The following is a 27,814-nucleotide window of genomic DNA, read 5'->3' as shown; positions in this document are numbered from 1 at the left end:
AGAAAGGGCCTGGAAAGATACAGTGGTGGCCCTTGCCTACTCAATCCTCTTTCTTCCAGATGTGGGCATGCGCCTTGGGCCACATGGACGCAGCTGTGGTCCTGTACAAGTGGGACCGCCGTGCCATCTCTATCCCCGACTCCCTTGGGAGGTTGCCCCTGGCTATTGCCCGGTCCCGGGGCCACGTGAAACTGGCCGAGTGCCTTGAGCAGCTGCAGCGGGAGGAGCAAGCCCAACTCCAGCAAGACCCCCGGATCCCCTCTCCTTCAAACGAGGAGCCCAGCAGTGAGACCTGGATCACACAGTGGCACAGCGAGATTGTTGCCGCTCAAGAGCCCCACAGGGGAGTCACCGTGATTTCCAACTGCAATACAGGTAATTTTAAAAGTAATGCCAGAGACAATTCCCCCCCCCCCCAAACTAAGCTCGTAAAGAAACATTCAGGGAACAGGTCTTTGTTTCCTTTGTTCCCTGCTCCACAGGGATTTGTGGCTGTATCATACGGTCTGTTCTCAAACTAAGAGTTATTGGGGGGAGGGGGGAAACAATAGTTTGCTGCACCAAAAATCAACACGAATCTTGTGGCATCTTAATTACTAACATTTTTCCCCATTATAAGCTTTTGTGGGTTATAGCCCACTTTGTCAGATCCTGTTCTCTTTGTCAGATTTCTGTCCTCTAAGCTACCACAAGGCTCCTGTGTGTGTGTGTTTTTTATAATCCTGATGTTGTGTCACAGTGTGACCAAGAAGTAGATCGCAGCAGATATGTGTTATGCAGATAAGTGCAAGCTAGATTTTTTGACGGCTGGGATTGGCAGGACTAGCTTCCGCCCTGTCATCCCTTTTCTCCCTGAGGCATGCATGAGGGTAGGGGCTGTGGTTTAGGGGAAGAGCCTCTGCTTGGCATGCAGAAGTAGCTGGTTAAAAGGACCAGGCAGTAGGGGATGTGAAAGACCTCTCCTTGAGACGCAGGACAGCTGCTGCCAATCTGAGTAGACAATACTGACCATGATGGTCTCATTCAGTATAAAGCAGCTTCATGATGCTGGGGGCTGATGCACCCATTACAAGTCCACATGGCAGGCACTTGGTCAGTCATGGTCTGAGACTTCTTTGCAGGAAAATTCATTCCCAGGCACTCATGTGCCCCATTTGGATCAGGGAGGGGCTAAAGTCTTCTCCCTCACTCCATTTTGCCAATTTGACATGGCCTGTGGGGCTGCTTAGTCCCATTAGAGAAATGTATGTATAATGAGGGTTACATGTAAGTTTCTCCCAACAGGGCAAATAGCAGCTCCTTGGGGACATTTCACATTGGGAAAATGGAGTGAGGGAGAAGGCTTAAGCCCTCTTTCTCTGTGTTCTACAGTCCTGATCCCGATTGGCCCCACATGTGGCCAGGAATTACATTCCCAGCACAGAACTTGATCATATCCATCAGTAGTCCATGTGTCCACCATGTGGATTTAATAACATGTAAATAGTCCCTGACAAAGATCCCACAGGGAGTGCACTGTGTCAAGAGGCACTGACCTTGCACTAAACGGCTGGTAATCCCACACCGGTGGCAGTGCTTGCCATTTCTTGCATACTGTCTCCACAGGCAGGGCCTGCACATTACAGGCACTGGCTCATGCAGGCCTATTCCTTTTGCAGAATAAATGCTTGTCATGTATCACGGAAACAGTTCAGTCCTGACTTCTGTTCTCTTTGGTTCCAGAGCTGAGACGGCCTCGGTCTGAGCCCTCCAGTTACTACAGCAGTGAGAGTCAGAAGGATTACCCAGCACCCAAAAAACACAAACTGAACCCTGACTATTTCTCTGCTCGGCAAGAGAAGCTTCTTTCCACAGCACTCAGCCTGGAGCAGCCGAGTGCCCGGAAGCTAAGTTCCAGTGCTAAGCAATCCATCCCTGAGACAATCGGCCCCAGGCAAGGGGTGAGAGACTATGCTCGGGAGCTTGTCCCGGATGTGGCCGGGTACCGCAGTTCCAGTGGGCAGGCAGGGATCAAATGGAACCCAAAGGAAGCTTATGGTGGTGTCTCTGCCGTGCAGATGACAGGCAGCCCTAAAGGGCTGGTTCTAGGGAAGGACTTGGGGGCCCAGCGGTTGCGTCAGCGGGAACAGATGAACATGTTGATGATGGCGGACCGGGAGATGGCAGAAGCTGAACTGCTCTCCTTCCGGAACAGTTCAGAAAGCGAGGACTGCTTGCACCACATGGACGATCTGCAAGTAAGTGCCTGGGACAGGAACTGGGTAGGGGTAGTGTGACATGCACCGTCTCCGTCAGTGCATGGGAGTCAAGCTTTGTAAATGGCTTCCTGTAAGATGTTTCAACTGCACAAATCAAGGAATTTTTCCTCTAGTTTTATTTTTGGAATCTTACCTTTTTGTCTATATGCTGCACACAGACAGCTCGCCATGTGGTGGGATTAGCCACATGGAATAATTTGAAGGAGCCTGTATGTGTGGCAACCAGCACTTTGGGGCCAAATTGAGCTGAACTTATAGTGGTTGAAAAACACTGCTTTTTAATCTCTCTTAAAACTGAAGGACTGCTTTGCTCTTAGTTCAAAGAAGAGTTTTCTACCAGTTTAAAGAACTGTTAATTCCAGCTATTGATTTAGTTAATTCAGTAAAGAATAAGCGTTAACTATTTTAACTCCCCCCCCCCATACTCACCAGGCCTGATCCATGAGCACTGAAACTTTTAGTATAGTCCTTCTCAGAAGTAAGTCTTACGGATTTTGATAGGATTTCTAAATATGGCTTAAGAGTGTACACCCAATGAACACTGCTAATAAATTGTTCACTATACTTTAATAGAAGACAGTGTTTTCTCTTTCACATATTTCCAAGAGAATAGTGACTCCCCAACTGTGTTAATCTTGATGGGGGAGGGGACCCCTCACAAGTCAGGTTTTTTACACTTTGGTGGGAAATTATGTATAATTTTAATTAGAATTTCAACCTGTTCTCCTCAGTGTTCCCTCTAAGCTGAGTTAGTGTGAGCTAGCTCACAGTTTTTTAGCCTCCAGCTCATACATTTTTGTCTTAGCTCAGGAAGGAGGGCTCCAGAGCAACCTAATTTATGCAGTAGCCAAATTGCTCGCTCACAGCTTTAATGCCAGCAGCTGACAAAGTAGAATTTTTGTTCACAAAACTCCACAGCTTAGAGGGAACATTGGTTCTCATTAGAAATAACTTAATGAAAACATTTCTAAGTTCAGTAAAATCCTACACTTTACATGGGCACATAAAATTGTGGTGGACTGAGCAAGTGCGTTCTAGTTCCCCGTAAGATGTTTTGCCACAGTGGATCTTGAAGAGGAAACAAGATTCAGCCTGTGCACCACCACTCAACTCTGTCCAAAGGAGGGAGGGAACGACAACAAGGAGGCCTTATATAGGCCGGAGTGGACATGTGTTACTCAGTGACACCTCTAAAGGCTTCTAGATTGGTCTTGTTTGCTGGAGACAAATCATCTTTGCCTCATGACACCTGTGGCTTTGCCTCACCTTGATGGGAGCCAGATCTCGGTCAGGAATGCTGCAGTGGCTGTAGAATTCCTTTTGTGGGGGAGAGAGAGTCATCCCCTAACTTCTGTCTCCCTTCTTTGCAGGTGACCATGATGACTCTAGCAGAGCACATCATTGAAGCCACACCAGAGAGGATCAAGCGGGAAAACTTTGTGCCAATGGAGACGCCACTGGTAGAGAGGACGGAGAGTGCTGCCATTAGCACCTCAATGAGCTGGCTGGCCAGTTACCTTGCGGATGTTGACCATTTACCAAGTGCTGCTCAAATAAGGTCTGTGATGTTCATCCACCAGGACAGATTGGGCTTCTGTTTCTCCTGGGGCAAGGGCTGAGAAAAAATGCTTCTCCAGATTTTAGTTGGGTTTAATATATACTGTGGTGGGTGCAGGGGAAATTAGCAGTGCAGGAACCTTTTCATGGATTCCCATCCCCACTGTATTCATTGGGGAGGGAGAGAAACTGGCAGGGATCCCAACTGCATCAAGAAAGAGAGACAAGAAAGAACCTCTTATTTATTGAACTTCAAACCCAAAATGTAAAACCTTCCAACCATATAAGAATCTGGTATGCAGCATACAAAACCGACTCATAATTTTTAATTCAGTTCTTAAATATAGAGCACTGTAGTTCTATAAAGGATATCCTTGGTTGCTCTGTCACGACCTGTAACGGAAGGTGGTTGGCCAGAACAACAAGGAACAAAAGTAAACCCAGATAACCCTTTTCCATCATAAGACCTAATGTAACAATCAGTCAGCTCTGTGATGACCATTTGACATACTTGACAAACCCCAGCCCCTTTCACACAGTAAGGCATGAACTTTGGCTGTAGTTAAAAAAATTTCTGTGAGGGCAAGAAACCCCAACTATCTTCAAGTGACAATCTGTATATTATCATTGGTTCAGGATATTCCAGACAACCTATATGTGTCAAGGAGGAACAATGGAGACACACACCCATATCTAGATGTTTAGGCTGTTACCCTGGTCTCTGAAAATGTAAACCATTCTTTTTAGGACAGAGTGCATTGTCTTTGACAGTGCTTGCTTGGGAGCAGCTAACCACAAAGCTTTGTGGGAAAGAACCAAAGATTCAGCCATAGAATTTAATACAAAATGAGTTTGCAAGGGACTGAGGCTCAGTTGAAGCCCCAATTCCCCAACAGTGGGCACCTACTGGCTAGTGCTTGTGCCATCACCGACATACAGAGCACAACAGTTTTGCAGTTCTTAAAATATTTCTGAATCATTTTGGAAAGTTGACAGATGAGTATACATAAGAAACTTGGCATATATTTATAAATGAAAATTTATCAATACCTGTATATAAAGCATCTTGCCAACTCAGTGCTACAATTGCTGGTAACATGTTGGATTCTCACTGTGGGAGAAGCACCTGTCTTGATTGCTCTTAGAAGGCCATGTCTGTCTTTGGCCAGTTCTCTCACAGAACATGAAGTGGCCGATCCTTTTGACACTTCCCTATCATTGTTCTCATTGCAGAAGTCTGTATAGTGGAACCCTGACCCCTTCTTCCAACACCAGCCTGAGCCCTGCAAGCTCACCAGTCAATGAAATGGCTTTTGAAAAGCCCAGCCTCCCTTCAGCGACTGACTGGTCGGAATTCCTAAGCGCCTCCACCAGTGAGAAAGTTGAAAATGAGTTTGCGCAGCTGACCCTCTCCGACCACGAGCAGAGAGAACTCTACGAAGCTGCCAAACTTGTCCAGACAGTCTTCAGGAAATATAAGGTCAGGAGCAAGAATAACTCATCAGTGTATATGTAAAGTAAGGAATATTTGTCCCAATGCTCATAATTTTACACTTAGATTGAACCACAGATGCCATCCTCATCACCCACTCGTCCAGTTTAGAAAGACCCTTCAGGAGCTTTCATTTTCACAATCGTAAATAATTTGGAATCATTGCCAAACTTGGCCACTTTGTTGCTCACACCCAATTCCAGATAATTTATGAACAAATCAAATAGCACTGGTCCCGGTACAGTTCCCTCTAGGACCTCACTGTTCTCTACATTGCAAGAGCTGTCCATTTATTCCTACGCTCTGTTTCCTGCTTCTTAACCAGTTTCTAATTCGTGAGGGGACCCATCCTCTTATCTCATGACTCGGGAGCCTTTAGTGAGGGTTTTTGTCAGGAGCTTTTTGGAAGTCCAAGTTTTATATCTACCATACTTGGTAATCATCTCAAAAAAACTCGAAAAGGTTTGTGAGACCGGACTCCCCTTTTAGAGAAGCTATGCTGATTGTAACTCTGTTGGATGACTTCTTGTATGCACTTAATAATTCTAACCTTAATAACAGCTTCTGTCATTCTACCTGGAAAAAATGTTAGATTAACTGTCCTATAATATTCTCTATCTCCCCTGGATCCCTTTTTAAAATTGGCCTTATGTTTTGTCTCGGGAAGGAAGACCAATTTTAGCAACATTTGTGTTAGAAGGTCAGCAATTTCGCATTTTACTTCCATAGGAACGCACATGTACAACTTTCAGATCCAGAGATTTGTTAATTTTTAATTTGCCCAATAGCTGACACCAGTCTACAATTCTCTCCATTATATATTTCTCCCCCCCCTTGCAGGGACGGCCCCTCCGGGAACAACAGGAAGTGGCCGCTGCTGTCATTCAGCGTTGTTACCGAAAATACAAGCAGGTGAGCTGAGGATTGCTGTGTTGTGGAAACGGTGGGTAGCCATTGTGGGTCAGGATCATGTGGCAGTTCTGGTTCTTTACTCCATTCAGTCTTGAAGGAATTAAACTGTCGGTTCTTTGGGTTGGTTGGTTGGTTTCAACAGAGAGCTGCAGCAACCGAGCTCATGCTCCTCTCCTGCTTCTGAGTCCTCTCCCTTCCTGTGAGCTCAGAAGAAGAGGAGAAGCAGCACAGCTCTTCTGTAGGATGTCCAAAGCAGCCTAGAGTAGACACCTGTTCCTCGATGGCTCCACTTTAAGCTGCAGGCAGAGGACACAATCACGTGACTTAATCCTTCCCCACACAAGGCAATTCCCTACTCTTGCAATGCAATCCTATGTAGTTACTGTAATCTAAGTCAATTCATTGGGTTTAGACTGCAGTAACTCTGCAGTGGATTGCACTGCTGGGTGACTAGACATCGAAGAGGAGGATTCTGGCCTAGCCTTCTCACTGACATGGTAAATTTCTGGGTATAAGGATTTTTTTTCCAGAGGAGGAAACATTCCATCATGCCATCTTCCGCCTGCAGTCTGAAATGGTACACTTTGGGAACAGTTCTACCATGTGATGAGTTGTTACCCTATAGACTCCTGTACTTTGGTGTGCTTGGACAGGATCACAGATGTTGTGGTGTAACTCCATATTTACTCAAGACCACTGTGTGAACGAACGCTCGGATGTAGTCACCAGAGTCTCTTGGCTTCCTCTTCCAACTGCTGTTCCTATTGCTCTGTTGGAGACCACTCCACAAGGCCCCCTATGTTTTTGGTAGCAGCTTGTATGATAGGAGCTTCGCTTAGAAAGGGAGGGAGCTCCGAAATGCCCTGTGTGATACTTTGTATCCTAGCCTCAAGTCAGCAACTAGTTTTGCCAAAGGACCACCCCGTGGAATGGATGGGAAACCATGGGCCTCTGGTTCATTTGCAAGATCTGTTGCTACAGGTTATGTTGTTGTCGTTTGGCTTTAATTGTGAGGCACTGCAAGGACTGCCGATGGGCTGAAAGCCAGGATTTCAGTATAGCAAATGTTTATACCCCATCTCTCTCTGACACATACTCATATATACATATCTGAGTTGGCAACTGGACGGCTGGGGAGAAGGAAGCCTTTCTCAGAGGACACAGATTGCCTTGAGGGGCTCTGTGTTTACATGTAACAAGGGAGAGCCTCTGGTATTCTTATGAGCTTCTTGTTTAGTGAACAGCAGTTGCTTGCCAAATGTCATTATGAATGTAAAAACTGGGCTTGGTCTGAACTCCTCTGAAGTGTGAGTCAATGGAGGTGATTGTTTCCACGTATGCCAACTTCAAATCCAGCAGACCATATGTCCAGTGCAATATGCATTCCTTTTCCTATGCCTGGAATCCAGGTTTTAGGCTGAGTTTTCAGTCACAGGAGAAGGAGCTTCTCTAGGCACAGCGACAGAACGTCTCTGTGCCATTTGAAGCACCAACCTCTCAAAGACTGGAAGGTGGAGCACTGAGGTCCGAGGGCTGCTGCCAACTGTTCAGTTCCCAGCAGGGAATCCCCACCACCACCTGCAAGTTGCAGTTGTTGGCAACATTGAGTTCAGCAGGCCATCCGTAGTGTATGATTGCTCTCGGAAAATTCCCTTGAGAGTCAACCTGAGACCTGCTAGGGGAGCAGCCAGCCTTCCCTCGCTCTTTGCTGATGACCACTTCAGTTGAACGTTAATCTTGTATTTTCTGTTTCTCCTCCCAAGCTTACTTGGATAGCCTTGAAGGTAATGAATGCAATACACACCATTTGAGCTCACCAGCTTCTCACATTCATTGCAAACCAGGGAAATCCTTGTTTTGCTAGAAAAAAAACCCGTGACCATTGCATCCTGCACTGGACAGTGCATGCCAGCAATACTGCTTTGTTATGAATGCAAGCCTGTACTGTAGGCAGGAAACTAGTCTGTGGCGCATAGGCTTGGAGCCAGGAGTTTTTCTGAGGAGGGGCATCAAAAATACAACTGGTCTACTATGTTTAATGTAATTAAATTGTAAATGTTATTTAACGTCCCCGAGTGCCTGCCACTCAGTCCAGTGCCTTGGCCTAGATGGTGGGAGCCAGTTGTCTTCTTACTGAGCAGTTGGGTAGAATCCTGCGCCTCAGTTTTTCTTTATGTCTCCATTAGTACGACAGCTAGAAGCTTTCTTTTAAAACAAAAGCTGGCCATTCAGACAAGTGGCTTAGATATTCCCAAAGGAGCCAGCCCCCTACTCACTTTGACTACAGCCTGAACTCCCAGCTGGTTAATTGGTTCATAGAACTGGGTAAGGAAGGCCAAAGAAAGGGGTTGCAACTTCTTATGTCCTCTGAGTCCACTAAGCTACTCCCCATGTGAAGACCCAGTTTCTCGTTTTAACCAAGGGGAATGCATGCAACATATACCGTTGCCCTCCTTTTTGTCTCTTACACATTTTATAATGGGAAAAGAAGTTGCTTTGAAGGGTGGTGTGGGTGTCCTTGCCTCAGTCAAAGACATCAGCTCTCCTTGGAGAGTCTACCAGACATGTCATTCCTCTGGACATGTTCCTGGTTGATGGACTAGATCATGGCACTGAAAGGGAGGGATGCATCTTGCCATCCTCATGAGCTTCCTGGCTATTGGCAACTGTGGAGGTGGCAGGAACAGATCAGCCACTGGTTGCTTCTGCAAGGCAACCCTTATTTCCTGGGTAGATACAGAGTGTGAAACTCCCAGTTGGGGCTTTGGCCTCTTCACTGGAACGGAGATGGTGGGGCCCAGGAGGAGACTGTGTCACTATGTCCCACAAAGGGAAATTGTCCTCTGGCCTAGGTCCAGGGGGGACAGGGATTGCTGTCAGCCTGGGGTGCTGCCATTGTCACCCTCCAGCTACTGTTAATTTCCTTTTCCTGGGCACTGGGGCTCTGGGGATTTATCCCCAGTCTTTCCCACTCTTGGCCCTTCCACCTCTCTATTCACATTTTCTCACCCTTTCCATTGGGACGTTTGAGGTGCATCTTACACACAACACCGCCCTGAGCCCATTCACGGGAAGGGCAGGGTATAAATACAGTGAAATAAATAAATAAACACACTCTGTCTGTTCCCAACTTCTTGGCAGAACTCACAAGGTCACTTAGTCCCCGGTGTGCACAGTCCCCTGCTCCTTCCAAGGACCACCTAAACACACCCCAAGCTGTGTGTCATTCAGTCTGTTCTGTAATTTGTAGAGCACCCAGATCCTTTGGTTTAACAGATTTGCAGATTGGGCAGTTGTTTTCACACATTGCAGGCTTCTTTTATGATGCAGTTTTCATGTAAAGTCCCTCTTGTGGGATTTTATTATTCAAGTATAGTTTTGTAAAGTATTTATGCTTAAGAGATTTTTAAAACAGGCCTCTTCAGATTCTTAAACGAGACCACTTCTCTGCCAGCAACCAGAATCCGCTTCAACAATCACAGTGAAATTTGGTTAATATTTTAACTTAGTTGGCAAAAATATCCCTCTGCCCTATCCCCTCCAATTTCCAAACTTGACCAGTTTAACCTTTGGGAAGCTATGAATTGATTCTCACATCCAGGCTCATTACTTGGGAACCCGAACATCAAGCAATGACTTACATTAGATCTAAAGCCTGAGGCAGAACTTGCCTATCTCTTCAACTGTGCCAGTGGTGGACATGCATATATGAATCAGCTCCCTCTGAATTTTCCAAGATGACAAAGCACAAGAGGAAGCAGTGGAAAGGGGAGGAATAATGCTTCATTTCCCTCTTTCCCCTATTTTTCTGATCCCCAAAGGAATAACTCCTTCCACCATTCTTGCAATGAGAACCACCACCACCCAGCCCCGCAAGCACCATTTGGTCTCTGGTTGAGATAGCAGTTCTGTGTCTTGCCTTTGGGAACCCCACTAACTTCCAGAGGACTTCAGCCTCCCTCTCCCTGTCTACTCTTGCAGTATGCACTTTATAAGAAGATGATTCAAGCTGCCATCCTGATCCAGAGCAAATTCCGAAGCTATTATGAGCAGAAGAAATTCCAGCAGAGCCGGCGAGCCGCTGTGCTGATCCAGCAGTTCTACCGCAGCTACAAAGAATGTGGCAAGAGGAGGCAAAGTCGCAGGACGGCTGCCCTCGTGCAGCAAAAGCTCAGGTGGGTTCACTAGGGGAAGCCGGGCAGATGGCTGGCGGCAGTGCCTTCCTCTGCTAGGGTCACCCAAGCCCCAGGCAAGTAGTGGGGCAGTTCTGACCCTGCGAAGTTGCCTGCTACCGCCACCCAGTCCTTCCTCCATGGGGGGGTTGCAAGGGGAGGGGACATGGCCAGTGATCCCCTCTAAGCTGAGTTAGTGTGAGCTAGCTCACAGTTTTTTAGCCTCTGGCTCACACGTTTTTGTCTTAGCTCAGGAAGAATGGCTCCAGAGCAAACTAATTGATGCAGCAGCCAAATCACTCACTCACAACTTTAATGCCAGTAGCTCACAAAGTGGAATTTTTGCTCACAGGACTCCACAGCTTAGAGGGAGCATTGGGCATGGCCCTTTTCCCTGGGCTATTTTGCTTCCTCAGTCCACCCCCACGCTATTCCTTATTATGACTATATGTTTCTGTCCAAATAATGCACTGTTTTATTTTCTACAAATGTTTTTTTATCTTCCTCTCCCCCTCACACACATCCCAGACAGCAAAAACTAAGATACTTTATTTTATTTATCATTCGATTTCTAGGCTGCCCTCCCCGCGATACATGTAGCACAAAATGCAGCAGTTTGCAGTGTGCTCTCTCTTTCTGCCACTTTTTGGGCATGTTCACAATTTTGTTTGTAGAAAACAAGGGCATTTATATTTCTGAATTCCATAAAGATACCAAATAGCACAATTTGGTATGCTTACTAAGACATAAATTGTGTGTTTTATGTTGCAAAAGCAGTAAAATAAATTTAGGCTTCATAAGAAAGTATCTCTCCTTATATATAATCAGGGGTCATTTCGTAGAAAAAGAGCTAGGGGAACTCATTAGCATAACTCATTAGCATATGCCACACCCCCTGACATCACCGGAAGTGTGTCATAAGGCCACACCCCCTGACATCACTGGAAGTGTGTCATAAGGCCACACACCCCGCCCCCAACGGTCCCGGCGGCTGCCGCCGGCCTTGCAGCTCCACTTTGAATAAGGGCCGGAAGCGGGGCGGCCGGAAGCAGGGGGCGGGGCTTCGTCATGTGCCCCGCCCCCCGTACCTCACCCGGGGGAACTGCGTTCCCCCCCGAAATGACCTCTGTATATAATTCTGTTTTGGTCATGGACTCCCCTGAACATTCCAACACACTCTCAAATCAGTTGGCTCCCTGATCTGTCACTCAGAGGGTCTCCCTATCCACAGGCTGCATTGCCTGAGTCCTGCCTCCAACATTCTAAACAGTTTGCTGTTCCTCTCCCCCCCATAGCCAGTCAGAACACAGAGGTAATTTGCATATGTGGCCTGATTGGCCTTTGCCTCGGAACACAGAGGTCGTTTGCATATGTGGCCTCATTGGCCTTTGCCTCTAACATTCTAAACAGTTTGCTGTTGCTGTTCTGAGGTAAAATGTATTCTGAGGTAAAATACATTTCCCCTTAGTGCCTGTTGGGGGAAACCATTGCTGCCAATCTCCAGGTGAGGGCTGAAGATCACTCAGAATTACAACTGCTTTCCAGAAAGCAGAGATCAGTTCCCCCGGAGAAAATGGTGGACTCTGTGTCCTTATATCCTGCTGAGATAGCCCCTGTGTGACAGCCAATGTGACATAGCAGTAAGGGCTTTAGAGCATGGTAGACGGTGCAGGTGGGGAGGGGTGGAAAGCTGAAGAGTGAGGGGAAAATAAAGGTAGGTTGATTGGCTGGGAAGGAGATAGGGTTGCCAACTCCAGGTAGGAAATTCCTGGATATTTGAGGGATGGAGCCTGGAGAGGGTGAGGTTTCAGGAGGGGTGGGACCTCAGACAGGTACAACGCCATAGACTCCAGCCTCCAAACCAGCCAGTCCCTCCTGGGGAACCATTGTTGCCAATCTCCAGGTGGGGGCTGGAGATCACTCAGAATTACAACTGCTCTCCAGGAGGGAGGGGGGAGGAGATGGAAAGCTGAAGTCAAAGGGGCAGATCAAGGTAGGTTGATGGTTGGCTGGGAAGGAGATAGGGTTGCAAACTCCAAGTAGGAAACTTCATGGATATTTGAGGGATGGAGCCTGGAGAGGGTGGGGTTTGAGGAGGGGTGGGACCTCAGTCAGGTACAATACCATAGACTCCACCCTCCAAACCAGCCATTCCCTCCTGGGGAACCATTGTTGCCTATCTCCAGGTGAGGGCTGGAGATCTCTCAAAATTACAACTATTCTTCAGGTAGCAGAGATCAGTTCCTCTGGAGAAAATGGTGAACTCGGTGTCATTATACCCTGCTGAGGTCACCACAGCAAATTGACACTGAGTGTCCAAGGCCGGGGCACCCGCCCAGAGCCTCTTTCTAGATCTCATTGTATTTATTTCCACAATGGGCCTTATTCCTAGTTGCATATATTTCAAATTTTTCCCCAAAAGTTGCCCCCCCCCAAAAAAACAGCTTTTTTGTGGCTTTAAAATGTCCAGGAATTTTACATCTTTGTTAGATAGACCCTCAAGGGTCCCCTTGTTGCTGCCTCTGTGACCCTGACACTCTCCTTTTCCTCTTTTTCCTTCCATAGAAGCAGCTTGCTCACCAAGAAGCAGGACCAAGCTGCTCGCAAAATCATGCGGTTTTTACGACGCTGTCGCCACAGGTAAGGCATTGCCTCCAGTCAAGCTTCCCATGGTGCTTGGGGAAACTCCTCGTGATGGATTTCGCTTAGAAATCTGAAAGCAGTAGGGGTCATTTGGGTGTGGCTGCAAAGAGCTCGGCTAAGGAGCAAAATTCCCAGGCGCAGCACACCAATGGCCAGGTTTTGGCTTTGGTAGGAGCAGGCAGAGCAAGGACATCACTTGCTGCCTTCTCATGAGCACTGGCCTTAGGAAGCCCTTCAGCACCAGACTTTAACAGACAAGAGAGAACATAGCCTTCGCACAATTTGCCCACAGCGTTAGCCTAAGTTCAAAACTTGCCTTATTATAACGCTTTAGGTTCAAGTGGATCATTGGATCCACCTTCTTTTGTGCTTCATGTGGGCTATCAGCTGTTGAACAATCAGCTGTACCCGTGGACAGTTGTTTTCAGATGGCACGGAGACTAGCCAGTATGTACCTGCACCCAGCTTTTCTGTGACATGCTAGAAACTTGGCAGAATTTTTTCCCCAGTGATCATTCCAGGAAATAAAAAATATTTGTGTGTTTCCTGGATAGAGAATGTGCTTTCAGACTCAGCCACACATCTTATTTCACTTCTCCCAAGCAAAACAACAGACCAGAACTCCAGAGACAGGCTTTGGGTCGTTTTGTAGTTTGCTGCAATGTTTCATGGAGCTCACTAAGTGTCCTTGGCCTAATCAATTCTCTCAGCTTAAGCTACCTCACAGGATTGTTTTAAAGGTAAAATATGGAAGGAAGGCCCATATAAGCGGTGGCTCAAGTGGTTAAGACGCTGAACTGCAGGCTGTGGAAGGTCAGTAGTGCAGCAGTTCAAGACCCGGGTGCCGCAAGACGGGGAGAGCTCCCGTCTCTAGTTCCAGCTCCTGCCAACCTAGCAGTTCGAAAGCAAGAAATTGCAAGTAGATAAATAGGTACCACTTCGATGGGAAGGTAACAGCGTTCCGTGCGCCTTGGTGTTTAGTCATGCCGGCCACATGACCACGGAAATGTCTTCGGACAGCGCTGGCTCTTCGGTTTTGAAACGGAGATGAGCACCGCAACCCTAGAGTCGGATTCGACTGGCTTTCGAGCAAGGGAGCCTTTACCTTTACTTTACTCCTTGAAGGGTGGCATAAAATGTGATTAAGAGAGAATTTTACACGGGGTAGCATTCACAAATGCTCAGCTTTCCCGCCCCATCATACACCCACACTCACAAATGTAAGCTGGAATTCTCTCACCTCATTAAGCACAATGTGAGACATTTCTGAGGAGAGTGCCAAGCCTCAATGGAGAAAGCTGCAGCAGAAGAAAGTCGAAGTCTGACGATGGAGCATGGATACGATATAGCATGACAAAAGGGGCAAAGGCTTAAAATCCCCTGCAGTGCTCAACAGGAGAATTAGGGAAGGGAAGGTTCCTCTTCAGCTTTCTTGGCATTTTAGCATTAGAGTTGCTGGCTCATGCTGAGCTAGCGGCACTCCCTAATCTGAACAGGAGACCACAGCCCTTAGATCTATGCAGACCTCCCATACCTTGCAGGTAGCTGGCGTGCTGATTCAGCATGCCTGAGCCTTGCAAGCCCTTTTCCCACATACAACTGGAGGCTCCCTTGGGGTCATCAGAAACTGCACAGAAAGAAAACCGATGAAGTTGCCCTTGGGGGCTGAGTGTAATTGCAGAGGCCAGCTTCCTGTTAGGCAGGTATTTTGGAAAATGCTGTCATTGCACCAGCTTCCTGAGTCCAGAAGCTGGCTGAGGATCAGGAGTTTGTTCTCAGTTGTTAATCCCATCCCCTGAGAAGTACCAGTTTCTGGCCATGTGCTGACAGTAAGAGTTATTCAGGGTTGCAAACACTAAACTCTTTGGAACTTGGGGGCACCACAGCTGCCCCAAGGTCAGCGCTGAACATGGACATAAAATGGTGGTTGTGCTCCCCCAGCCCCACGCTTGTCTATTCTTTTCTTTTCTTTTGTTTTTAAAATGTTTACTAAGATCAAGTATAACTTATAACATATACAATAACTGCAAAACAGTATGCAAAGGTCCTGAGAATCCAGAATTACAAGCCAGCCAGTTAATCACTAACAAAGTTTTCAACATACATCAACAGTTATAACATAATAACATAATACTTTAGCATCAGATCCGTTCCCATATATAAAAACGACTTTTGAACTATAAATCCCAGTGAATGAGCCCTCCTTTTTGATCAGGATGGCTTGGTTTGTGTGCATGTAGAAGGGGTATGTGGTTTCTTTGACGTTGGTTTATGACGTTTCTGTGGCATGGGTACAGACACTGTGCTGGCTCTTTTTACAACCCACGACTTGCCAAGTGTAGCGTGAAAGCCATTCTGATTGCATGAGGGGGGGGAAACTGGATGATGCTCTTAAGCATTATAACAGCTCTGTTCATCTGCAAGCTAATATGTTTTAATTGTTATCACTAAGCACATTTGTTTAGGTAATGTACACATTTACCAAATGGGAAACTTAAATTTGAAATCACAATTTAAATGAGTTGTGTGGTTATCTAAATCAATTAAGTCAGCTACCCAGGCACATACTACGATTCCTTGGTAAATCAGAGATAGGCAGCTGTGGGTTGCAAACCCTGATTACAAAGGAGCCTGATCTGCATCAACCATGACTTGCTTAGGTGTACACAAGATATGAAATCATGGTTAGCTTTAAGAAGACAGACAAGAAATTCCTTCCAAAAGGGGGAAGGGGAGAGGGAAGGGGTGCAGTTTCTCATCCTGGTTACTGTGTGGGAAACATAAAAAGAGCCCTGCTGGATCAGAGCAAAGGGGATCCATCTAGTCCAGCATTCTGTTTTCAGCAGAGGTCAACCAGGTATTTGTAAGAGGCAGGTCAGAAAGGCAAGCATCTCAGCTCTGTTCTGTGTCAGCAGCCTCTGAACAGGCTTTGGTAGAATTGGAAGGTGAAAGCGGACACTTTTTCCCACCCTCTGATTCCTGCTCTTTTAACTAGTTATTGATCTACAAGCAAACCCATCATCTCTTTCTATAACTGCTAAGGTTACTCAGGAACCCTTGTGAGGGGCTTTGACCAGAAGCTTTTTGGAAGTCCAAGATCTACATGTTTGTGGACTTTGTAGCTTACAGGGCGCCACTGATGTCTCTGTACCAGATCTTTGGCGTTTTACTCCATTCTCCCTTCCTCCACACGCATATGCACAGTAGAAGAAGAAACAAATCATAGTAAGGACAACCGATAGTGTGGGCAAAGAGAAGGGGTGGCCTTTCAGGCTCAGGGCAGCCCCCTGCTTTGTGAAGATTGTATTTTGTTTCCGTTCTTAATTTAGTATAAAGCCAGTTTACTGCTGGGTTGCACCTTTGCCATTTTGGGTGACCCTTAGATTTAATGGCTGATGTCCCCTAGGATCCTGTGTGTTTTAGACACTAAATCATCATCAGCGCGCGTGCATAATAGCAGCCCTGCTGCTTATGTGCAACTATCTGTAGGGCAGCAGAACGAGGCCACCTACAAGCAAGGTATGGGTTACCACACAGTGTAGAATTTCCGGATAAGCAGGAAATGTGAGACACCCCCCTCCCAAATACCCTGATAAAGACTGAGCATGATCATTCATTGCCCTCTAAAATGTACATTGTTGAGGGTCATTAAGCCTCATTTAAAAAAAAAAGAGAGAGAAAATGAAATATTTGTCTTGAACTCCTAACAGCACATGCTACCCTAGAACAGGAAATTGGGGGGGGGGGTTCCAATTACTTATCTTCCCCACAGTACCTTGCAGCCCCCAACATGTAATGTATTACTTTATCTTTGCACAAAAGAACTCAAGAGTCCACTGGAGCATGTTGGGAAAGAGAAGGGAAAGAGAAAATGGGAGGGCATCTTTTGGAAAAGCAGAACATGGCCATTTGGGACTGTCTCCTGCATTAAGTTGTATAGTGATTATGTTGTTGGACTAGGACCTGGGCACTATGGATTAAAATTCCCACCTAGCTATGAAGCACACCAGTTGACCTTGATTTAGTTATTCTCTCTCAGCCTGGCCTACCTCACAGGGTTGTTGTGAGGACAAAGTGGGGTATGGAGAAAGCCATGTATGCCATCCTAAATGGAGGAAGGGTGAAATAAAAACATATACATGCTTAATTGGAACTTGGAGGTCCCTTGTGAGGCTAACAGTTTTGTTGAAGCGGGGCAACAGAGACTTCAGATTTTGACCACTGTTTGTAGTTACTTAACTCAGTTTCTAACTGGGGCCATAAAGGATCACATTTTTCCTACACAGATTCTAATCTGTACTTTTCACATAACTGTTATCCTAGCTAACCCTGTTTTGGTTTTAGGGGTCACCTCAAAGTGATATCTCTTCCCCCAGCCCAGTAGTTTGGACTTAAATTTTGCTCATTGCCATATATTGCTACTGGACAATGCACATGGACACCTTGGTGTCTGCAAAAGAAAGGGTCATGAAGCTTGATTCCTTCTCTCCCCACCTCACCTGCCTGCCCTTCTCCCAGCCAGACAAGTCCTCTGCCTCTGTTGATCTGAACCTGTTGAATACGGTCTCTTGTTATGGTCTGTGTGCTAATAGCTCTTTGCTATTGTTTTGCTCATCTGAAGCCCTCTGGTGGACCATAGGCGGTACAAAAGGGTGAGTTTAGTTGCCTGCTGGCCCGTTTCTCTTCCATTTGAAATATATCTATATATATATCTAGCTAGCTCTCTCTATATATAGATGTATATATCTACTTTTTTGCTTTCTGCTTGCTTGCATGGGGCTGCAGCTGAGAGAATGCCAATAAGTTTCACATCCATTGAATTCTCTCTGAGACAGAATACAGTGCAAACTAACTCTGTTGCGGTTACTAACACTGCCGCGTTGTACAGTCTATAGTAGCTCTTTACAGGTGCATGAATCAGGGGTGGGAGGGGGAGGAACAATGGGGTAGTCCTATCCATTCATCATGGAGCATGCTGACAAATGTGGGGGCCAGAAATCTTTGACTCTTCTCCCCCACCCCAGTAGATTCAGAGTCTGGCACCCTGATACCAGAAGATTGTCTGCTTTTCTCCACTATACAAAGTCTCTGGCAACAAAGTCTTGGCACACTCCTCTATATTTGTTCCTATATTTTTAACGGGTTTCCCCTTCTATGGCTGGATGGTTGAAATGAGCATTCCCTGTGATTGGTTTAGGAGGCACCCGCTGAGGGGGACTCCCGGGTATGACCCAGGACCAAATATGCAGTATTCCATGCACGTGCAGCTCCAAAATGGGGCAACCCCAGGTCCATTTTGGCTCAAGGAGGCAAAAGCCAAATCGGATTGATGGTGGGCCAAATTGGATGTCTGCTGTGCTTTTAAAAGCAGTTCCCTGCAGCTGCTGTGTTGCTTCAGGGAAAGTGATTTGGGACAGGTTCTTTGGACCTGTTAACGTAGCATGCCGTTTGGCCCCAGAGAACAACTGGGGACTGTCCATGCTCAGGCATCATTGTTCTCTCCTAGGATTACCATATTTTGAAAAGCAAAAGAGAGGACATATTTCCCACCTCGCTACTTCAACCAAGTGATCACTATGACAAATCTCATTTTAAATATCCCCTCAGATTTAAGCTGTGATGATTGCTACTAACGAGGAATATTCCCAATCTTCCAACCCCAAGAGGACATTTTCATCAGTTTTTTTTTTAAAAAGAGGCCAAAAGAGGACATGCCCTCTAAAAAGAGGACATCTGGTAACCCTACCACTCCAGAAACAGAAGGGAATGGGGCGGAGGGTGCAGCATCAGTCCCTGTGATTGGCAGGCTTCACGAAGCCTCAGGGTTTTGCCAGGCCACATATACCCACTTCATTGTGGTCTTGCCTGGTCTGTCTGCTCATCAGGATCAAGTTCCAGCCACTGACTACAGGGACTCCAAGCAAAGAATGCCTATTGCAGGCTTGGAGTCCTGGCCTAGTCCTGATAAATAAATGCACACGCAATTTGTGTATGCCTGTTGCCTCTGTGGTCTTTACAGAGCAGTCATCCTGTTCAGTTCATGACCTCTGCTAGTTGGCAGATATACAAAGCCTGAAGGGACCAGGCACTGAGGGCTGCTTGGGAAGTGGGTGGGGGCGGTGACAGCAAGCTGTTGGTAAACTCACTGTTGAAACCAGGGAGGAGCCATAGCACACTGGCGCACCACCTGCTTTACGTGCAGACCATACCAGGTTCAATCCCTACACCTTCTCATACGGTGATCAAGAGGAGCTCATAATGTCCCTAGCCGGATATGCACAGCTTGAAGAAGACAGTATTACTGAATAAAGTTGTTTCCTACTGAGCTCTATATATGGCCCAGTTCACCCATACTATCACTACCATCATTGGTTTAACGGCAAAGAAAAATCCTGGCAAGTTGTAAAAGCATTAGAGAGACGTCCAAGACCATGCCTTTGTGGAATAAGTCTTCTGGTTCTGTTGGGATAAGCAAGTTTGTATATCTGACTATACTTTCAGAGCATGTCTGTACTGCGGACTTAAAGCTGTTCTGTCTACCTTGAGAAACCTGAGTTGGAGTTCTGGGGTTGACAATTAGGGAGAGGAGATTTTCTCAGCACTTCCCTCTAACGACATGATTCTTAGGTCGGGTCTGATTCTGCCATAAGGACTATCATTCAGGCATCTGCTTGCAAGTTCCCCCTCAGTTCCCAGGTGAGCAAGACAGGGAGGAGATGCGTATGCTTCCCCTGCACCATTTTCCTCACTCTCAACCATACTAGGGAATGCTATTTGTCTACTGGTGAAACTTTCATGAACCCTATCAGAGGATGTGGAAACCCCAGTGGAGAAAATACCATTCCCCAGGGGTATCTGAGGTTGAGAAAATGGAAGACAGGGGCTTAAGCCCCTTTTCCTTGCATGCCGCAGTTCCGAATCAGGCCCTGCATGTCTGTGAACTGAGTTCCCAGTGAGGAATTTGCAAGCACATGTGGCTTTCATGGATCTGGAGCCCTGTGTTGCAGAGCCTAGGGTTTCTTGTGGGAAGCAATAACAGTTCACCTTGTCTAAAAGATATGCAGGTTTGTAGTGTGGAAGTGCCTTTATTAAATCCAAATCATTGCAGAGTTTACAGTAAGGGCAACATACTATTAAGAGGGGATTTATTGCATCAGTCCCAGCCCCTTGCTGATGTTACCCCGATCAGGCTATCAGGGATGCTGACATGATAGAAAGGAAGATGTTCTGCATCCTCCTTTGTCACTAGAGATGGGCAGCCTTTTTGACTCAAGTTCAAGTGCGGGGGGCAACATTGATCTGTGAAGATGTTGGTATTCCAGCAAACTGATGGGGGGGGGGGGTTTGACCAGATACTAGATGCAGATCTGGCTGGTAACTGTACAAATCCTGGAAGCGGTGATGACCTAAACCATGCCCATTGTCTTTCCCACACCTCTGACCCCAGTGGTGTTGCCAGTGCCTCAGAGGCGCACCTTGATTGCTTGGGCAGAGAACTGACTGGCCCTGCATACTGAGCAAAATGATCTGATATGCAGCTGTTCAGCATCCACCAGGAGTTGCCTACTCTGCTTTAGCAAGTGTGTCAGCTCTGCTTCAGGCTTTTCAGGTACACTTCCCCATTTGGGCAAATAATGACTCCCCAGGACAGTTTCAGGTTGGGAGTTTGGGGGGGGGGCTTCTTATGCAAAACAGTCATGGTCTGATTTGGGATACCATGTACCTGAGAATGTAATCTTCAGCTGAGAACTCTGAGCGCTTGATAGGGATGAACCCAGAAGCAGTGTATTATCTACAAGCCTAACAATACAATACACCATCTTCAGGTCAAGTCCAGGTCTGCCAAGAAGATTGTCAGTGAGATGTACACTTGCAAAGTCTCCTTGGGGAATTCATTTCCCAAGCCAATTTGAACTGATATTAGTGTGTGGAGACAAGGGAGTTATGCCTTCCCCATCCCGTTTTCCAGCCCTGAAATGGCCCTGGGGCACTATTTACCCCATTGAGGACACCTTTGTGTGCCCCATCAGTAAATAATGGAGCCCCCAGTAGGACAAACAGTAGACCCTGAAAGCTGCTTCTAGTTGGGAAAATGGCAGAGTGGAAAAGATATGAGATCTTTCTCCCTGCACACCACAGTCCCAATCTAAATCAGACCCATGTGCCTGAGAAGCTATTTCCCAGCAGGGATCTCGCAAATGCATGTCTGATCAGCTGGAACTGGGGAAGACCGGGGGTGGGTGGGTGCAGGGCTATTTTTGGGCAGGAACGCACAGGAACGGAGTTCCGGCTGGCTCCCAAGTTGGCCATGCCAAGCAGAAACTCATTAGCATAATAGGCCACACCCAACAGCAGAAACTCATTAGGATTGGCAACAGTAGGCGTGTGTGGCCTAACATGCAAAGGAGTCCCTGCTACAAAAAAGGCCCTGGTTTTTGACAACAAAAAAGGTAAACAGAATAAGAAGCAAAAGGTGGGTGGGTGTGGCTGGATGACCACACTTTTGGCAACACTGGGCTGCGGCCTAATGTGCTAATGAGCGGTGCTGTCAGGGGTGTGGCCCAATATGCTAATGAGTTCCTGCTGTTGGGTGTGGCCTATTATGCTAATGAGTTCCTGCTGGGCTTTTTCTACAAAAAGAGCCCTGTGTGGGTGGGATGTAATGGGTTACAAAGGGGGGTAGAGTTGAGTAGCCTCTGCCTGCTGTCAAATTCCACGCAAGAGAGAATCTTTTGTCCCCTTCATTTCCTAACTCTGGAATGGTTAATTATAATGTCTTCCAGCCACCAAAGCTAGCAAGACAGCTGAACCACTATGAAAAGAATTATCTGACCATTATTTTGCTACTAGACCAAGCTGTCAGATGCATTCCAAAGAGTTTGAAGGCTTCTCATGTGTGAGAATTAAAACCCTCTTTGACATTATTCATTCAAGAATCCAACTGTCTTTGAGTAATATTACAGAAAGACTGGGAGGGAATGATGACTTTGATATCACTGGCAATGAAGGCCTGTTTTATACCTTAACGTAGCAGTAAATATGATATTGCCACTGAAGGAGTCATGGTCATTCCTGGCCATGCTAAGAAACACACTTGTACATCTGCCTTTGTTGCATTCACGTTTTACTCTCAAAACATTGTAGGTGTTTTATCTAAAAGGTGGAAGTGTACAAACAGGCCCTTTTGAAAAGGCCTGCAGGACCCCCCTGAAATGAATTATTCATACCTGCCCATTGCTAAGGCGGGAGCCAACAGGCTTTTCCAAGCCAAGTGCTAAGGGGGATGAGCCACCCCTCTTAAAGTGATCAGGGAGGATTGGATGTTTGCATGAGGCTCTGGATTTTTTTCCTGTGCAGAAAAATGTGACAATTGACAAGCAGGATGGTTTGAATTCAGTGGGTTTTGCTATATATCTGCATTTTTTACTTTCAATATGTGTGGGAAGTGTAGAACTTTGAGAGCTGAACTTCCCATAGAGGTTCTTGTGCAGAATGGGAAAACATACTGCACCCTGAAACAATCCCACTGCTAGCATCATCATTAGAGGTAATGTAGAACAATTTGAGGTATGGCCAGGCACTCCACATTGTGGTAAGTATGGCTGTAACATTGTCTAACATCTCAGAATTGTTGTTTTCTTCTGAAAACCAAAGGCTCATCAGAGGACCAATTACTGTGCCTCTTCTGTGGATTGGGAGGCTTGTTAGATTTTCCTTTGTTTTCTAAAAGGCTATGGAGCTTTCTGAGGATCAGGGCCTATGATGGGCTAGAAGCAGCTCTGGGGAGAGCCCTCCAAGTGAGAGAGCTTTGCTGAGGAGATGGATTGATAACCAAGTCTGGGCTCATTCTGAGAGAGTCCTCCAAGCAGGAGAGTGAAGAGTAGGTAACTGGGCTGGTGGTGGGGCTGAGGAACAAGGGAGGAAGCCTAAAAAGGCCATGGAGTAAGGAAAGCATTGGGTGAGTTGCAGAGATGGTTTGTTGCCTGGACAAGCAATGCTTAGGGATGGGTGGAGGAAGCCTAAGGAAACTGCTGGGTGCCTCAGAGGCTGCTCTTTTTGTCAAGAAAGAAAGTGTTGCTCTGGGAATGGGGCTGCAGGTCAGCTCCCAGGAGGTCCAGGACTCAAGATGACCCCACAGCCCTGCAGCCAACAGTTATGATGAAACCTGGCCTGAAAAGAAAAACAACAGCACATGATGGTGTAGTGTGTGCTGAGGGGGCTGCCACAAAAGTTTCCAAAGTAATGTTGTTCCATTTGCCTCTTTCAGGAGCGGAATGTTTTCGAAGCACAAATCTGTGTGTTAAGTTGCAGGCCTCACACTCTGGGGTGTCTCTCTTATTGGGCCTCTTTCTCTTTTTGTTTTGCAACCCAAATGAGAGATCTGGAAAGAGGAAAGAGCCCCCATTTCCTAAATTACCCACGAACCATTTCTGCTCTAAGAGCAACAGGTAACTGCTTACGAAGCTCTGTCCTGGGCCTCGACCTTCACCCTCTCCTGTCTTTTTCTGACCAACCAATTCTGCTGTCAGTTTCATCCAGCATTTCTTTGGCTGGGCATTTTGAACAAGACAGCTTTGCAGCGTGCTTTTACTCACACAGCCATTGTCCTCCCTTTAGAATCTTTTTCTCTAGCTAGACCAAATTCATTTGCTCACTAAATTCTCAGCTGAAGTTGGGTGGGGGGGGACCAACTGGGGAAAAGGCTGCTGCTGGCTTTTCAGGGCTTTTGCTTATTCCATTGCTTCAACACGTAAGGCCACTTTGCAGTGTTTTGAATTGGCAAAGAAAGTCCCATGCTTGTTTTGGTTGGATGGAAGCCTTACAGGGTGGGGTGGCATTCATGTTCTCTCCCTTATTTTATTAAAACTAATAGTGAAACAAGTGGTCCAATACCTAGCAGTACATCAGTGAAACGTGGCCAGCCCCAGACAAGGTGGAGGGGGTGCTCTATAATCAGCAGAAAAAATAAAGGGAATGAACCAAAACACCCTCACAAAGATTGAGCATTACTGTTGCCTTCCAGGAGCATAGAACATTGAGGGCAGAAAGGGGGGAAAGGTCATTGTCCTATTCAGTCTTGTGAGAATTCTAGCAGCCTGGAGGGAAGCAACACAAATGAAGGACATGACCCAGAGTCCTAGATTCTTTTAAACATTTTGACAGATTTGAAGTGTTTAATCACACACACCCTTTCAGCTAAAAAGAACCAGAGATTCAGGCAGCTTCCTACTGACAGGTAACACTCATCGCTTCTCGGCCTTTTGGCTAAGATCAAGTGTAGTGTGAAAGGTAACACTCCTCACACCCTAGTGTGCTGACTGGGAGACATGTTCTAACTGGCAGTAACTCCAGGAGTCTTGAAAAGTAAGAGATATATCTCTGCATTATCTTTTTAAGATGAACAGTAGGTGCCGCTTTACTAATAAACAGTCAAAGAAAGGGCAGTACTTTAAGATGGCTTGGTATAGCCCAATCTTTGCAGATCTCAGAAGCTAAGCACAATCAGTACTTAGAAGGGAAACCACCAAGGAAGACTCTGCAGAGGAAGGTAATGACAAACCACCTCTGCTTCTCACCTGCCTTGAAAGCATAAGTCAGCTGTGACTTGACGGCCCTTTACATGCTCACACAGCATTGCTGTTAACCAGTATTTGACACAGGCACTTAAAATAATGAGAGTGGAAGTGTCCCTTTCTACCCCAACTCAAAGGCCCTGATCCAGCTCTAGCAGCACTTTGCGTGTGTGACAATGGGCCCAGGTATGGATCCCATGCATATCACAGGTGGCCATTATATTCACTGAGGATGTGGTGAGCACCATGATCTGCATCAGCTACCTGAGTAACATTGCTGGATCCTAAGTATAGAAGCTGGACTTATTCGAAAGTCCATCTCTGCATATCTGTGAAATGCATGCAGGTGGCACCAGAAAGTACAGCAACTCTGGAATCTTACAGGGTTTTCTCTAAGAACTGCTACAAGGCTTGTCAGTATGTTGAACTCTGCAACATCTTCATTAAACAAGGAGGCTAGCTGAGTGTTTGAGCCTTGGTATACAAGCAAATCAACAACATGACTTTTGTTTAGGGCCTGAGAAAGATGTTGTGTAAGTCTACGGATACCATCTGTACTTGTGCAAATGTGGAATGTTGCAGGAACTGGCATGCATTTTCCCAAGTGAGTGCAACCAGTCTGCACCAGTACAGACTGCATGCTGATGACAGATGGCGCACTAGCCAAGCATGACTTGCATTTCCCCCCCCCCCCCAGCAAAAGTGCTCTGATATTATGGACTTTGCATGACATGGCATGCGCCAGCAAAGGGACCACCAGCTTTAACAGATTATGCATGTTCTCAGTGAGAGATCCATGACAGGTGGATTATCTGTGAAATAAACGGATGCCCAGAGGGAACTGTGAGCATTGCATGGAAGAGCATGCCTCACATGTGTACTCCTTTTACTTAACATCTGTATTGCCTCAACTGTGTGTTAGGTACTGTGTCCAGGGTCATAACTGGGGCTGGGGTGGATCTTAACAATGAAGCTGTGTGGAGAATGTCTTTCTCACGAGTATTTTGTTAGCATAAAGGACAGAATTTTTAGTTATACAAGTCTTCATCAGGCAGAGAGGAAAGGTAATTACTGGGTTATGCATTGGTCAGCACACCAATGTGTATGCCTTTGGGGTCAATGCCTATAAAGACCAAAAAGCTAGGAGTTAAGGTACTAGCAATTATGCAATCCTAATTAAAGTTACACCCTTCTAAACCCACTGAATTCCATGGATTTATAAGGGCATAGCTCTATTTAGGATTGTAATGTAGCACTCTGAAGACAATAACTAACTTTGTTGTTGGCATGATGATGTCATTTGACACGTAACGTACTTAGTCACCTGAAGCTTGTTCCTGAGGTGGAGACTTACTGCAGGACAGTCTTTTATCGTGCAGTTCTAAACAGACTTGTTGCTTCTAAACCCATTGATTTCAGTGGATTTAAAAGCGTGTAATTTTGTTTATGGTTGCACTGTTAGTCTCCTATGAGTGCTCACCTTGCAAAGTATGCTTTGGGGCTAATCCAAGGAACTGATTTTCAACAGGCTGTCTGAATGCACCCAGAAACAAGTTTTATTTTCTGTATGCAAGAGCCTCCTGTCCATTCAATTCCACAAAGGGCTTCTGCACATACCTTGAGGAGAAAATGATACAAAGGCTAGTCTGCATTGCCAGGGGTTCCTGAACAAGCAGAGGCCCTGTCCACTTGCTCACAGGCTTCCCAGTAATACCGTGGAAGCATAGGAAGAAGGGAAGCAACTCCTGTGCTGCTGTGGTAACAAGAGCCATTTTTACCTGCCTGTTTCTCTCGCATAAGCCCAGTTCCCAAACCACCGTCTCAGCAGAGTATTCTCCTGATAGCCATTTGACTCCAGAGCTTGAGTGTTAACTTGTGTGACAAAACAGGAACAAAAAGATCCTAAATCAATACAGTGAGTAACAAATCTAAGATGTATACTAGAAATCTACAATTATACAGAAATGTTCAATATATAATATCATAGATCCATATGTACAAAAGAACAGTCAGTAACGAAGTACATTATGAGTTCCCCAGGTTCAAAAACTCATGGGACATATGTGGGTCTCTGTTGTTACACATGGAACGTTTTTGTATAATGGTAGTTTTTTTAGTATGTATTTGTTATTCACAGTACTGGTTTAGGGCCTTTTTGTTACTGATGTCTTTACATGTTTCCCAGAAGACCTGCTCATTTTTATTTTTTGTGGAATGTTAACTTGACCAAAACAAAAAAACCACCAAGTGAGTCCACCCACCAGGCCAAACAAATGCCTTCTAGGTGCTTGCTCATTATTTCCCTCAGACACATATATGTACACCCCATTAATGCAGACCCAAGATGGCAGCAAAATCATGTGATTTCTCAAGCCTTGGGTGGGCTGCCGTACATGGTGGGTGGACAATGTTTGACATAACGGGTCACACGATTTGCAAGTCTGGTCTGAACTGTACACTTCCACTGTGATTCCAGTACAGAATGAATTAACGAACTAATGTTTTGGCCTTCTCTCCTTTCCACTGACATTTGGAAGCTACTTCTTAGGACTCCATGAAGTTTTGAATGCAATGTTGTGGTATTTTTTTATTCTTAAATGCTTAGTGAAAATGTTTAAAGACTAATATATTTTGCAAAACTAAAATTATACCAAAATGAACAATGTCTTTCTCAGCCAGAGAGCTTTGAAACAGAATATTCCTGCTTTGTCTTTTCAGAGTGAAAGAATTGAGAAAGGCCAAGGAACCTGAAGATAGAGACGGCAGCATCCCGTAGCAATGTGACATTGCTTTTCAGACTGTTTTCATTTTCTGTTTTTAGCAGAAACATGCAACAACAATTACAAAATGATTTAATTATTAAAAAGAAACTGACTGCAGGGCCGAGATTATCGGCTGCAGGATTTTAACAGTAATGTTTAGTCATTACATTTGCACTTTCATGGACAACTTTTAATTTGTTCAGCAAGACATCTTGGAACTCAAATCTTTGGTTGGATCATGGGGGGGAAAGGTGACACCGAAAGGAGTTTTCATGAGTTGCTTCGTTCCGCTCAAAAAAAGAAAAGGAAAAAAAAAAAGAAGCAATTAATTATCCTTTTCATATAGGGCTGTATTAAAACAAAACAAAAAACCGTGTGGAACTGTACAAATAGTATACCAAAAAAAGCAAAAACCCACAACCCAAGAATGCTATTCCTGCTCCTG

The 27,814-nt window shown here is 45.9% G+C and overlaps 1 protein-coding gene across 1 annotated transcript in view; it reads left to right on the top strand.

The window, feature by feature from the left end:
* CAMTA1 (calmodulin binding transcription activator 1) overlaps window positions 1–27,386 on the top strand; it is an 890,421-nt gene extending 863,035 nt beyond the window's left edge. The window contains exons 14-22 of the mRNA XM_015409145.1: window positions 60–375; window positions 1,723–2,237; window positions 3,629–3,816; window positions 5,049–5,295; window positions 6,148–6,219; window positions 10,201–10,394; window positions 12,957–13,031; window positions 17,656–17,686; window positions 27,326–27,386. Of these exons, the coding sequence (XP_015264631.1) occupies window positions 60–375; window positions 1,723–2,237; window positions 3,629–3,816; window positions 5,049–5,295; window positions 6,148–6,219; window positions 10,201–10,394; window positions 12,957–13,031; window positions 17,656–17,686; window positions 27,326–27,358 (1,671 nt within the window). The 3' untranslated portion in view covers window positions 27,359–27,386. The remainder of the gene's footprint in view (window positions 1–59; window positions 376–1,722; window positions 2,238–3,628; window positions 3,817–5,048; window positions 5,296–6,147; window positions 6,220–10,200; window positions 10,395–12,956; window positions 13,032–17,655; window positions 17,687–27,325) is intronic.
* The last annotated feature ends 428 nt before the right edge of the window (window positions 27,387–27,814 follow it).

The sequence above is a fragment of the Gekko japonicus genome, unplaced genomic scaffold, assembly GCF_001447785.1.
Source record: "Gekko japonicus isolate JY-2015 unplaced genomic scaffold, Gekko_japonicus_V1.1 scaffold98, whole genome shotgun sequence".
Lineage (NCBI taxonomy): Eukaryota > Metazoa > Chordata > Lepidosauria > Squamata > Gekkonidae > Gekko > Gekko japonicus.
The sequence above is the reverse complement of the archived record's forward strand: the minus strand, read 5'-3'. Positions and strand labels throughout refer to the sequence as shown.